Source organism: Schistocerca gregaria, chromosome 6, assembly GCF_023897955.1.
Source record: "Schistocerca gregaria isolate iqSchGreg1 chromosome 6, iqSchGreg1.2, whole genome shotgun sequence".
Classification (NCBI taxonomy): Eukaryota; Metazoa; Arthropoda; class Insecta; order Orthoptera; family Acrididae; genus Schistocerca; species Schistocerca gregaria.
The window spans coordinates 79,837,340-79,852,518 of record NC_064925.1 but is presented as its reverse complement, the minus strand read 5'-3'; the positions used below and the strand labels follow the sequence as shown (position 1 = coordinate 79,852,518).

General features: G+C 39.0%; 1 protein-coding gene across 1 annotated transcript in view; it reads right to left on the bottom strand.

Annotated features, from left to right (window-relative positions):
- LOC126278396 (26S proteasome non-ATPase regulatory subunit 12) overlaps window positions 1–15,179 on the bottom strand; it is an 86,689-nt gene that overhangs the window by 27,869 nt on the left and 43,641 nt on the right. The window contains exon 6 of the mRNA XM_049978496.1: window positions 2,760–2,984. Coding sequence (XP_049834453.1) covers window positions 2,760–2,984 — 225 coding nt within the window. The remainder of the gene's footprint in view (window positions 1–2,759; window positions 2,985–15,179) is intronic.

The window sequence follows — 15,179 nt, the reverse complement described above, 5'->3', positions numbered from 1 at the left end:
TATAGGAGTGGCATTTGAAGATCTTCCAGCAGCATATGACAATGTAAATCACAACAGTTGATTAGAAAGGTATATTTAGCTATGAAAGACTACCGCTTAATACAGGTCATCCAGTGTTTGCCAAAAAACACGAGGTTTTTTGTCACTCTGCATAACAGGAAGAGCCAGTGGAGGACCCTGAGGAATGGTCTCCATCAAGGTAGCATACAGGCACCCCTGCTGTACAACTACACTAACAACCAGCCAATCAACCCTAGAACAAGAACATATATGCAGATGATACAGCAACTGCAGCTCGAGGCAAAACCTTTGAGGAAGTGGAGACGAAGCTGACACCAACTCTCGAGGATCTCAGTAAGCATTACGATGATAACCACTCAAAGCCAAATCCCAGAAAGACACAGATCTGTGCCTTCCATATGAGAATCTGAGAAGCCAGGAGGAGGTTAAGTATTGCCTGGAGAGGGCAACAGCTATGCCATGGTGATACTAAAAAATACCTGGGAGTAGAGTTGGATTATAGTCTCACATTCAAAGTTCACTGCCAAGAAACAAGACTGAAGTATCTGCTCAGGAAAACATCATATATTAACTTATTGGCATCACTTGGGGATTGCAGCCTAATGCGCTCTGTACATCCACCCAGGCATTGTGCTTCTATGCAGTAGAATATGCACCACCAGTCTGGCATAACTCCACACATGCTTAACAGGTGGACATGTCACTGAATGAGACTGGACGCATTGTGACTGGCTCCTTACGACCAACTCCTGTCACGAAAATCTTTCAAATTGTAGGTGTAGCACCACCTAACATCCACAGAAGAACAGCCACATAAATGGAGAAAAGATACAGGAAACTGACGTCATGTATCCCCTGTTCAGACATAAAGCGCAAAGACCTAGGTTGAGGTCAAGGAGCAGCTTCATGCACCAATCAGCAGCAGTTCCATCTGCACCTGGAACTCGTCAAACAGAGCTATAGCAAGATTCATTAACTGAAAGGACTACACCACTGATGAGGAATTATGTAAGTGTGGTAACCTACAGGACACAACATCTGGCCTGCAGAAACCTGCCAGATCCTTGCACCACGGAACATCTTTATGCAACAAGTCATAAGGTCATCAAAAGCATGGAATTCTGGAGCTTGCAGTCGATTTAATAGAAACCATGTATGTCTTGCTGCATTAAGTTATTACTTCCAGCATCTTGTATTACTGTACTACACTTTTATTTATCATGTTCCATTTTAAATCAGTTTGTATATCTAAGTCCTGGATACATAAAATAAAAATAAATACATAACTTTTAATATTACCTTCCCCAGAGATTATTACAATATTGTTGAACATAACAAAAGATGTAAGATTCAATCTGATTACTGGTGGAATATGGGGATCTTTCGAATGCACCTCCACCTTTTAACTGTTTTTAGGACCTTATAAACTTGCATTGCAAAAACAAATCTAACTTTTTAATTGGTTTAGAACGTGGTCTTTATAGTGAAGACATTTTAAAAGAGTTAGCAGAGGACTCTTTTGTAAAAGTGGGCTAAAATAGTCTTTCTATGCATTTTTACAAAAATTGTCAACTGTACCCTTAATAAGTAAACTACTGGAAAGCAGTAGGAGAATGAAATTTTACATTCTAAAACCATGTATTGTTAAGTTATTATATGCAATGTTTCACAGTTATCCTGTAATTACTTCTGGAAATATAAAAAACCAAACTTAACACTTATTTCAAACACACATTTTTTTGGCCATCTTTGCTTCAAATTATAGTATGAGAAGGAAAGTTACCACTCACCATATAGCGGAAATGCTGAGTTACAGATAGGCACAACAAAAAGAGTTTCACACTTAAAGCTTTCAGCCAATGGCCTTTGTCGACAATAGACACACACACACACACACACACACACACACACACACACACACACACACACACGTTACACCTAGTGCAACTCAGCATCTCCACTATATGGTGACAACTTTCCTTGTCATATTGTTACATTCCATCCTGGATTTTCCACTGTTTGATTTTTGCTTCAAATTATTCATATGAAAATTGCTCACAACATCTTTTTTTATTACTTCACTGAAGAGATGTAGAAGGGAGAGCAAAAAGTTGTACAAGATGGTCTAGCTTTCTTTGTTTCAAGAAAATACTGCTGGAGATATTTCAAAACTGCCACAAACTTGAAGGTGCACTTTTGAGAGTTGTGGTATGAACAATGTTCAATGGTAACATGAGCAAATAGTCACAAAAAATTTCAGCAGAATCCATGACGGTCAAGTGAGAGTCTTTAGACCACATGGCATGATCCTAGTGTAAATCACCTCTGCTTTTTGTGTTATATACAAACATTACAGTTGTTTCCAAAGTGCAAATGATTATTGACAGCAAACTCCATAGGTAGAAAATGTATGTTGAAGTTCTCGCCAGTATGTCAACTGTTTTAAAAAGTTGTCTAAAAGAGATGCTAGAGTGATCACAAATTTATCTTTATTACACACTTACATGCAACAAACACTTTACTAAATGACGAGTTACACAAGAACATGACGATGCAGGACATTAGTAAATGAAAATAGGAAAAGGACTTTGATCTTCAAAATACAAGTAAATAAATAAAAGTGCCTTAGCACACTCTCATCGTGTATTATCTATAGGAGCAGTATTTGCAATTATAGGAGGAGCTCTCGGTGAAACTTTGGCTACTGCAATTCTCAAAACAATTGCCATAGTACTCACTTGTATGTCGGAATTTCATCAAGTAATTTTTCTTGCAAGACACGATGCGTCAGGTCGCTTTGCTCATTATCAAATGGGGCCAGGACAAGATATAGTACAACATTCTTAAGCACCTCTTGTCTCTTGTCTGCATCTTCCTGCACTGACGGTGTATTCAAAACAGCTCTGTAGTGCTTGCACGTTGCTAAGTAAGAACCCTCATGCTGGTCCAGTTCAATCATGAGCCTGCAAGCAAAAACAAAAATATTCTTTTGCACACAAATTTTCACTTCCAACATTTATTAACATTAATGATACATCAAAACAGTGTAATTGACTGGGATCAGAATGTGGAAAACCTTTTCTTTTATGGAGACTGCCTTCCTAAATGATACCTGAGAGCATGGCTATCATACTGATAGCCAGAATAAAAGTCACTGCAAACAGAATGTTAAAGATATTTGGTCAGTATAATCTGAAATGGAATATCACTGTATTCAGATCTTCCTTCACATGACACATGGTCTTATTCTGCCACAAATGTTCAGCCAAACAAATTATTTGCATGGAACTGAAATCAACCTATTATGAGATATAAAATAATTACTGAAACTCTTAACAGGTATTTCCTGGCATGGTATGGAGCACTGTCTCTGTTGGAATTATTTTTCCCAAGTAAATATCCAAATGAAAATGCTTTCATACATGTTGTTGCTGTTATGGTTAACAGATTTTTTGGTGGCAATTGGGTAGCTGCAATTCCAATCCTAACATTAATATAAAACTAAATCAATGCGTTATTAATCCACAACTACATCCATATTCTATCAACCACGGTGAAGTGTATGGTAGAGGATAATTAACACAGTACTAGTTACTGGGTCTTCTTCTCACTCCATTCAAGTTGGGAGTGCAGGAAGAATGTTTGTTTAAATCTCTCTGTGCTTGATGTAATTAGTCTAACTTGCCTTTGCGAACATTATGAGCCGGGAAAGTCTTTTGGAACACTGTCATTTCATTTGCGGGGTACCACCACAGAAGTGATATGAAGGGTGTTTATTATATTCTTAGATTCCTCACTTAAAGCTGTTTTTTGAAACTTTGTTGGTAGGCTTTAAAGAGTAGTTGGCTTTTACCATCAAAGCACCTATTCATTCAGGTTTTTCAGTGTTTCTGTGACTCCCATGACTAAAATAATCCTGTAATCATTCAAGCTACATTTCTTTGCATACATTCAACATCGCCTGTTAGTCCTATATGTATGGGTCCCCACACACTTCAGCAGTACTCTACAATGGATCACATGAGTGTTTGGCATGCAATCAGCTAGTCTACTTTGTAGATTAATTACATTTTTCTAGCACACTACAAACGAACTGAAGTCTTCCACCTGCTTTACCAATGACTTAGACTATTGTGAAGGTACAGGTTCCTCTCGTGAAATATATATAAGCATTTGAATACCACTTACACCCTCCATGGTCTTATATAATTGGGCAAGTCAGATATTTTCAACTGGGTTCAGTCCAAATATAGCTGTTACTCTTTAGTTAAAATATTAATGTGCTGCTGTTTCTGCATGGCAGTAATTTTACATCTGAGGTATTCCTGGAGTGTTGTGAGGTGATGGAAGGTCTCCTTATGATGTGCTTATGTCATCATACAATGCCTCCTTTTAGTCTGCAATGCCATGTGCCATGCCATGGAGTCCTTCCTGAAGACATTCTATGCCATGGACTTCTCAAAAATTGAAACAGATATCAGGAATACAGAGTAAAGCATTTAGTCAGTTCAGGTTTGACGCTAATCAGCCTAGGGAAAAAAGTTATCAAATGAATATTCAGATTTTTTATGATTTAATGCATGGTTAATAAACCAAGTCTCTCACTAGGACACTCATTTTCTATTAGTACTGAAGTAACCAACACAAGAAGATTTTTGAGATTTGCAGAGCTTTTGTCCAAACCAGCGCTGGGGCCTACCTGCAAGACGTTGCACTTCATTGGCATGAACCCTTCCAAGCCACACAATCTTAGTGAAGAGTCAAATTACGATATCATAAAAGGAGTGATTTCGGAACTTAAATTACAGTGTGAAGAAGATGATAAATGGTTTGAAACCAGCCCACCATGCGGCCATCACTAAGTTTATACGAAATTTGCTAAACGCAAACAAGATCAAGAATTTGAATCGATTACAATGAAATTTTCTGGAGTGATGCACTTGTGCAGTGCTACCAAAGGTCAGGATGCAGAACCACACAAAGTTGCACACAATTCAAGGTGGATGCAGCAGATGAAGACAGACATCTGTAGTGTAAATTCAGGAGATCTTAAAAAAAAAAATATTATTGTAGACATAGAGAATACTTTTTATAAAATATGAGTGATTTACATGTGGCAACACTAGTCAATAAGGGGTTGCCACATGGATCATCAGTGCTCAGATTCAGATACGTGTGCATTAGTTATGCCCTATTGGCATCGGCTGAGTGAGTCATCAACATCTTCACAACAAGAGTACCTGGCACTATGACCCAGTGTCTGTGGCTACGTTCATCCATCAGCGCAGTCGGTGAATGCATCAACGGCAGTTAGCAGTGTCTGAGTAATGCCAGTACAGCACTTTGGGACTCCAAGCAGCTGTCCTCTCACCGTACTACGGCACATCAGCAGTAATTAACAACTATTCAGTGAGTCAGGATGTTGTTTATGAACTTTTTTTCTAGTTTTGATTATCGTTTGCTGTGAATTCAACATCAACTACCAAAAATGGCTCTGAGCACTATGGGAGTTAACGGCTATGGTCATCAGTTTGCTAGAACTTAGAACTACTTAGACCTAACTAACCTAAGGACATCACAGAACACCCAGTCATCACGAGGCAGAGAAAATCCCCGACCCGCTGGGAATCATCCCCGGGAACCCGGGCGCGGGAAGCGAGAACGCTACCGCACGACCATGAGCTGCGGACTCATCAACCAAAAGGCCAAGGGTAAAGAATGTGTATTTCTTATCATGAAGTACATACTGTAATTTATGTTACATCTACAGTTCCACAATGACAGCAAACTAAGACACAATCATGTCATCTACAGACGAAAGTACGAAGATGGAGGGATTTATGCAGGCAGTATCTGAACAATTTTCACAGACAAATGATAGGTCTATGCAACTTGAACATAAAATGATGAACAGTTTATGTTATTTTAGGGTGTATATGTGGACGAGGAAAAAAAATTCCCTGATTTTCCCCGGATTTCATGGTTAAAAATACACTTTGTCCCAGAGGAAAATACACTTTTTTCATAAGTAACAGTATCTTTTCCTCGGAACTGTGAAACTTATCAATCCTTTCAATGGTTGTGGTTTTATACACCGGCATAGAATTTCCCGGCACTTTAGAAAAACTCAGAGGAAAAAACATGTTTTGGAAAGATGTCTGATGTGCATCAGAAGTGATATCAGGTGTTCCCACGGAAGCGTCCTGGGACCTCTGCTGTTCCTGATCTACACTCCTGGAAATTGAAATAAGAACACCGTGAATTCATTGTCCCAGGAAGGGGAAACTTTATTGACACATTCCTGGGGTCAGATACATCACATGATCACACTGACAGAACCACAGGCACATAGACACAGACAACAGAGCATGCACAATGTCGGCACTAGTACAGTGTATATCCAACTTTCGCAGCAGTGCAGGCTGCTATTCTCCCATGGAGACTATCCTAGAGATGCTGGATGTAGTCCTGTGGAACAGCTTGCCATGCCATTTCCACCTGGCGCCTTAGTTGGACCAGCGTTCGTGCTGGACGTGCAGACCGCGTGAGACGACGCTTCATCCAGTCCCAAACATGCTAAATGGGGGACAGATCCGGAGATCTTGCTGGCCAGGGTAGTTGACTTACACCTTCTAGAGCACGTTGGGTGGCACGGGATACATGCGGACGTGCATTGTCCTGTTGGAACAGCAAGTTCCCTTGCCGGTCTAGGAATGGTAGAACGATGGGTTCGATGACGGTTTGGATGTACCGTGCACTATTCAGTGTCCCCTCAACGATCACCAGAGGTGTACGGCCAGTGTAGGAGATCGCTCCCCACACCATGATGCCGGGTGTTGGCCCTGTGTGCCTCGGTCGTATGCAGTCCTGATTGTGGCGCTCACCTGCACGCCGCCAAACACGCATACGACCATCATTGGCACCAAGGCAGAAGCGACTCTCATCGCTGAAGACGACACGTCTCCATTCGTCCCTCCATTCACGCCTGTCGCGACACCACTGGAGGCGGGCTGCACGATGTTAGGGCGTGAGCGGAAGACGGCCTAACGGTGTGCAGGACTGTAGCCCAGCTTCATGGAGACGGTTGCGAATGGTCCGGCCTCCCGCATGCCCACTATACGCCCTCGCTCAAAGTCCATCAACTGCACATACGGTTCACGTCCACGCTGTCGCGGCATGCTACCAGTGTTAAAGACTGTGATGGAGCTCCGTATGCCACGGCAAACTGGCTGACACTGACGGCGGCGGTGCACAAATGCTGCGCAGCTAGCGCCATTCGACGGCCAACACCGCGGTTCCTGGTCTGTCCGCTGTGCCGTGCGTGTGATCATTGGTTGTACAGCCCTCTCGCAGTGTCCGGAGCAAGTATGGTGGGTCTGACAAACCAGTGTCAATGTGTTCTTTTTTCCATTTCCAGGAGTGTATATAAATGACAAGGGTGACAATCTGAGCAGTTCTCTTAGATTGTTCGCAGATGATGCTGTAATTTACCGTCTAGTAAGGTCATCCGAAGACCAGTATCAGTTGCAAAGCGATTTAGAAAAGATTGCTGTATGGTGTGTCAGGTGGCAGTTGACGCTAAATAACGAAAAGTGTGAGATGATCCACATGAATTCCAAAAGAAATCCGTTGGAATTCGATTACTTGATAAATAGTACAATTCTCAAGGCTGTCAATTCAACTACGTACCTGAGTGTTAAAATTACGAACAACTTCAGTTGGTAGGACCACATAGATAATATTGTCGGGAAGGCGAGCCAAAGGTTGCGTTTCATTGGCAGGACACTTAGAAGATGCAACAAGTCCACTAAAGAGACAGCTTACACTACACTCGTTCGTCCTCTGTTAGAATATTGCTGCGCAGTGTGGGATCCTTACCAGGTGGGATTGACGGAGGACATCAAAAGGGTGCAAAAAAGGGCAGCTCGTTTTGTATTATCACGTTATAGGGGAGAGAGTGTGGCAGATATGATACACGAGTTGGGATGGAAGTCATTACAGCATAGACATTTTTCGTCGCGGCGAGACCTTTTTACGAAATTTCAGTCGCCAACTTTCTCTTCCGAATGCGAAAATATTTTGTTGAGCCCAACCTACATAGGTAGGAATGATCATCAAAATAAAATAAGAGAAATCAGAGCTTGAACAGAAAGGTTTAGGTGTTCGTTTTTCCCGCTTGCTGTTCGGGAGTGGAATAGTAGAGAGATAGTATGATTGTGGTCCGATGAACCCTCTGCCAAGCACTTAAATGTGAATTGCAGAGTAGTCATGTAGATGTAGATGCAGTAATATGTACACTGCTTTTTTCGTGATACACGGAAGTATAAATTCGAATTCCACCAAACACCGCATGTTAGATTCTGAAGGATTGAAATCGAGACTGCACTGCACTTTTGTAAGCCAGTTGTAACTCATGTCACGTGATATCGCCAGCCAATGACAGAGGATATTCAGAGCATAGGATACGTGGTGTAGTCAGCCAATAGCATCATCACTGTTAAGTAGCGTGAACATACAAATAGGAAAAGCTAATGGTTTAAATTAATATATATAATGTTGCTACAAGAAAAGAAATGCTTACACGTTTAATATTGGTCTCTAAGATTAATAAGCTGCAAGAGAAGCTAAGCTTTCACACATAATGTTGATCTTTTTTGCGCGTGTTACACTTTAAGATACATCACACAAATGTGCCAGTAAAATTTTTAATGACGGCATAAATGTCTGATTTTCTGGGCTGGAAAATAATATAAATGGTTGTCCTCAAAGAGCTGATTTTTGAATGAGAGTAAAGATCTGATTTTTGAATGAGAGTAAAACGCTCTGCGATTTAAGAAATTCATCAGACATTTACGCACAGAGTTCATCTTGCGTAAAAGGAAATTTTCATTGAAAGTAACGCTTTTCAAAGAACCATTCGGAATATTTTCCCGAGACCTGTTAGAAATAGATTCATTTCAGCAGCTGCCAGAGAGCACCAGATAACAGGTGTCGCCGCACTTGTGCAGCTACAATGACGCAGGATGCCCGTACGTTCGTACATGTGAAATATTAAAAGATCTTACTTTATGTCATTAAAAAAAAAAAAAAGGAGAAGAGGAAGAAGAAGACATTAGAGGATACTGCAAGAACATGGGAATTTTGTGAACCATACTAAAATGCATAATTCAGTTTAAAGTGCACATTCGCATGTTCAGATTCAGATGTACAGAAGATGAAAACCTGAACTTGAAATGCAGCGAACAGTTGAAACTAGCCAATAGTGTGGAATTAAACACTTCCTTTCAAATAAATTGACTGCCTCAGCAGAAAAGATTAATATACCTCAAATTTCTTAACAAACTGACAACAATAGCTTCATTGTTCTGCAAGGCAATTAACACTTGACTGTCAGGAAGGTGGCAACAAAATATAATCTGAAACTAATAACATATTTCAGCCTTCCATAATTATGTGAATGTATTTTAATTCACTTGATAGCTCCCGGCCACAGAAATCTGTTTTGATTTTCGTTTGACGAGAGAGCAATAAACGAAGAGGAAACAGCAAAATCACTTAATGTAAACACGGGTCACATGGAGACTACCACCTCCCCACTACAACTCAAGACTGCTCTGTGCATCAAGTCCGGATCTATGATATTTCCGAACCGGGGCAATATTAAATAGTGGTGCTACCCCTCCCTCGAGTGTTTGACGTAGGACGCCAAAAATTTAAATAATCGACTTTTCAAAAATACCTTAATTTTGTAGTGCACATCTTTCTGAAGAGTCTGATACATAAAACATATATGTTTGAGGGAATGTAAGACATGTTATTTGGTCTTAAGTGTGCCAAAGTGCAGTACCACTTCACACAGCACTCTTCCATCGCACGTCTCTGTATTTCGCTCTGTGGAACTCAAACGCGTAATATTTTGTAATGGGTGCCATCAAACTACATTCAGGGCAGTGAAAATTAAAATGTCCTGTGGTGCCTCTGCTGTTCGCAGTTGGCCGGTTTCAAATCCTGCCCCTCTTAAAGAGAATCTCGCAATTAATACTGGATGGGATTATTTGTAACTGGCAGAACAAGAACTCTTCAGAGAATTTGCAGTCTTTACTGCCTATTAGCCAGTAGCTTGCTGTTCTGTGTGACATAAAATTAAATATAGGATACATAAAAAGAGTAAAGACAAGAGACAAGCAAGACAGTACACATTTCTACAATCCTGAAGTCCTAGCCTTTTTCGTTTTTGTTTCTTTCTTTTTTTTTTTTACTATGTAATCTTGCCACCGCTTTATGTGGCGTACTTTCTTTTCTGGGAAAGACTATTACCTCATCGAAGTTCGTCAACTATTTGCTACATGAAAAAATGAAATGTCGTTGTCTAATACTAGAAAAGCTCTTAATACAAATTGTACCCAAGACTGATGTAGTTCCTCAATCTGGTTACGTGTATTTTGTCTCTGTCTGCTAGATAAAATGAAAGAGAGCTGCCTATTATTGCTGCAATTGTTACACACACCAAATAAACGAATCTGTTTTAACACAAATGGTCATTTTTATAACACGACAGAGTATAATTCACGAAGTACCAATATCAAATGCCTATTAGGCCTACTAAAAGCAAAAAGTTTTACATTAGGAAATCATTCCACATTTCACTCATATTCTCTAGCTTCTGAAGAATGAGATCAAAAAGTAGGAGTACGAAATTTTTATATAAATTTGGAATCGTCATATTCTTCCGTACTTTGTGTGAGTTCGTTTCTTCCCCTTCCTCGGTCTAACAATCTTGTCATCACTAACTTTGTAACTATTCTTGCCAGTGTCAAAACTTATTCTCTGGTTAACTTCACTAACTCTGCCACAATCACCGCTTTAGTTATCCTGCATTTATTCTCCGGTTAGGCGTTATGTGTTCGTGCAACTTGTTTTCCGCGCTACTCCCAGAATAGAAGTTTAGCAACTGCTAGCCGGGGACTATAACTGGCCCTTAGTAGTGTAGTGGTCTGACCAAAAATTTCTGTCAAAATTTCACTTTCTTGGATACACAGAGAAGACAATACATAATCTTTGTTGCCTGTTATTCCTGTTAGTCTTTTATTTCCACTCTGGTAGTCTGAATCTATGGAATTCGCTAGTAATTATAACAACACTGATAATTTACAAACCCAGTCAACTGCATGAAAAGTGATTGGCATTCACCCATTTAACTTTGTTCTGCTCAGCTCGTATAGGCCCGTCCCTTTTGTCTGCAGGAAAGTTTATTTCTAGATGCGACAGGGATTCCCCTGGCAGAGACAACATGTACAAGTACAAAAATCAACTTTTGATTAATTCAGAAATCAACTTAGAATTTGTTCAAAAATGTTTCAAACCCAACAGAGATGTGTTCAAAATCATATGAGTAATTGATACACCAAATTGCGCTGGATGCCAGGCGCTGTGTGAAAAAAAGATCTTTTTCCTTAATAATATGAATTATTATTGTGTTATATTGTGAGTAGCAATCTATCCTTTTCATAATACTGTCTATTAAACATTAGATGCTACAGAAAATTAATCAGAGCAGTTACATATCCAAACCTAATAATGATAAGTGGAGTAACTACAGCAGCCAACAATCAAGAAATGTTTGGGCAGAAAATAATGAACAGAGGAATATGTGGTAAGACAGCAGTGGAGAGGTAATACCATGACCAATGATAATTGGGAATTCCAATCTACAGAATCCAACAGTAATAATAATAATAATAATAATAATAATAATAATAATAATAATCCCCGTGGAGACCCGGGAAAAGAATAGGCCTCCGGTATGTTCTGCCAGTCGTAAAAGGCGACGAAAAGAACAAACCACTAATAGGGCTAACCCCCCTTTTGATGTGATTAGTTGGTTCAGGACACAACTAAAGAAGCCTCGGACAAGCGCCGTCATGGTCGGGGACGACACTTGAACCCTATGCCCGCCCACAATGGTAACGACACTGCTAGCCAACTGGAGAATGATTAAAATCCAAATAGAGGTGTTTTAAAGGATATGCTTCCTGCAACCACCCTAGAAGGAAAACAAAGACAGAGGATGAGATGGTCAGATGAAGTTAATCAATACCTCATGTTCTGTTATTACCAAGCAACAAACCTAGGAACCAACACAACTGGATACAGATCACAAGTATACGCAACATTTATTACCAGATACCCAGAATTAAAATTTTTAACAGAATAACGACTAGCTGATCAGATCCGTGTAATAATAAAAAATAACAGGACACCCCAGTCAGAATTAGAAAACATCAAACAAGTACAACAAATACTGGAACAAAATAATGTGCAATCAGAAGAAGAAAATACAGTAATGGACTCACACATCCCAGAGCAAACAAACAACAACACGCATCAATTAAACAATCAGAGAAAAACGAAATCTTAAGACTGTCACCAGAACAAGTATAAATAGAACGCGAAGTGACACACATGTTAGAAATAGAAGAAAAATTGCAGCTGACATATATAGAATACAAAGACACAAATACAGACATTAGACCATTCTTTCATAGACTGCCAAATAACCCACAAGTCGAAACGACAATAAAAACTATCAACACAATCATACACAACAAAATAAATGAAAACACAACTATGGAAGAGTTACAACTACTGGTTTATATAGGAGCACTCACTACACTAAATATACTCACTAGACAGAGATCAGAACCAACCAACACACAGAAGAAACCCACAAAACCAGCATGGCAACACAGGCTACAGATCAGAATAGAAAAACTGAGAAAAGACATTGGACAGCAAACACAATTTATAAGACATCAAATTTCAGGCGAAAAAAAACTTAGGTAAAATCTCACAACAAGAAGCAATAGAGCAATTAGATGAAAAGAAGCAGAAATTACAAGCATTGGCCGAACGACTTAGAAGATACAAAAAAAGTGAAAATAGAAGGAAACAAAACCAAACATTCAACACAAACCAAAAGAAATTTTACCAGACAATAGATAACACACACATTAAAATAGACAATCCACCAAACATAACAGACATGGAACACTTCTGGAGCAACATATGGTTAAACCCGGTACAACATAACAGGCATGCACAGTGGATAGAAGCAGAAACAGACACATACAAGATGATACCACAAATGCCTGAAGTGATAATTTTGCAACATGAAGTCACTAAAGCAATTAATTCTACTCACAATTGGAAAGCCCCTGGAAAAGATAAAACAGCAAATTTCTGGCTAAAGAAGTTCACCTCAACACATTCACATCTAACTAAATTATTTAACAGTTACATTGCAGACCCATACATGTTCCCTGATACACGTACACATGGAATAACTTATATGAAACCTAAAGATCAAGCAGACACAGCAAACGCAGCTAAATACCGCCCCATAACATGCTTACCAACAATATACAAAATATTAACTTCAGTCATTACACAGAAATTAATGACACATACAACAAAGAACAAAATTATAAATGAAGAACAAGAAGGCTGTTGCAAAGGAGCATGAGGATGTAAAGAGCAACTGATAATAGATGCAGAGGTAACATATCAAGCTAAAACTAAACAAAGGTCACTACACTATGCATACATTGATTACCGAAAAGCTTTTGATAGTGTACCCCACTCATGGTTACTACAAATATTGGAAATATACAAAGTAGATCCTAAATTGATACAGTTCCTAAATATAGTAATGAAAAATCGGAAAACCACACTTAATGTCCAAACAAATTCAAATAATATCACATCACAGCCAATACAGATTAAGTGTGGAATATACCAAGGAGACTCATTAAGTCCTTTCTGGTTCTGCCTTGCTCTGAACCCACTATCCAACATGCTAAATAATACAAATTATGGATACAATATTACTGGAACATACCCACACAAAATCACATATTTGCTATACATGGATGATCTAAAACTACTGGCAGCAACAAATCAACACCTCAACCAATTACTAAAGGTAACAGAAGTATTCAGCAATGATATAAATATGGCTTTTGGAACAGACAAATGTAAGAAAAATAGCATAGTCAAGGGAAAACACACTAAACAAGAAGATTACATACTGGATAACCACAGCGACTGCATAGAAGCGATGGAAAAAACAGATGCCTATAAATATCTAGGATACAGACAAGAAATAGGAATAGATAATACAAATATTAAGGAAGAACTAAAAGAAAAATATAGACAAAGACTAACAAAAATACTGAAAACAGAATTGACAGCAAGAAGCAAAACAAAAGCTATAAATACTTATGCTATACCCATATTGACCTACTCATTTGGAGTAGTGAAATGGGGTAACACAGACCTAGAAGCACTCAATACACTTACACGATCACAATGCCACAAATATAGATTACTTCACATACATTCAGCAACAGAAAGATTCACATTAAGCAGAAAGGAAGGAGGAAGGGGATTTATCGACATAAAAAACCTACATTATGGACAGGTAGACAATTTAAGAAATTTCTTTCTAGAACGAGCAGAAGCTAGCAAAATACACAAAGCAATCACTCATATAAATACATCGGCTACACCACTGCAATTTCATAACCACTTCTACAACCCTTTAGATCACATAACATCAACAGATACGAAGAAAGTAAATTGGAAAAGGAAAACACTACATGGCAAGCACACGTATCATCTAACACAGCCAAACATCGATCAAGACGCATCCAACACATGGCAAAGAAAAGGCAATATATACAGTGAGACGGAAGGATTCATGATTGCAATACAGGATCAATCAGTAAACACCAGATATTACAGCAAGCATATTATTAAAGATTCCAATACCACAACAGATAGATGCAGACTTTGCAAACAACAAATAGAAACAGTAGATCACATCACAAGCGGATGTACAATACTAGAAAATACAGAATACTGCAGAAGACATGACAATGTAGCAAAAATACCACAGCAACAACCTGCCATACAACATAAACTAATAAAACAACACATTCCCACATACAAGCATGCACCACAAAATGTACTGGAAAATGATAAATACAAATTATACTGGAACAGAAGCATTATAACAGTTAAAACAACACCACATAACAAGCCTGACATCATACTCACCAATAAAAAGAAGAAATTAACAAAACTAATAGAAATATCGA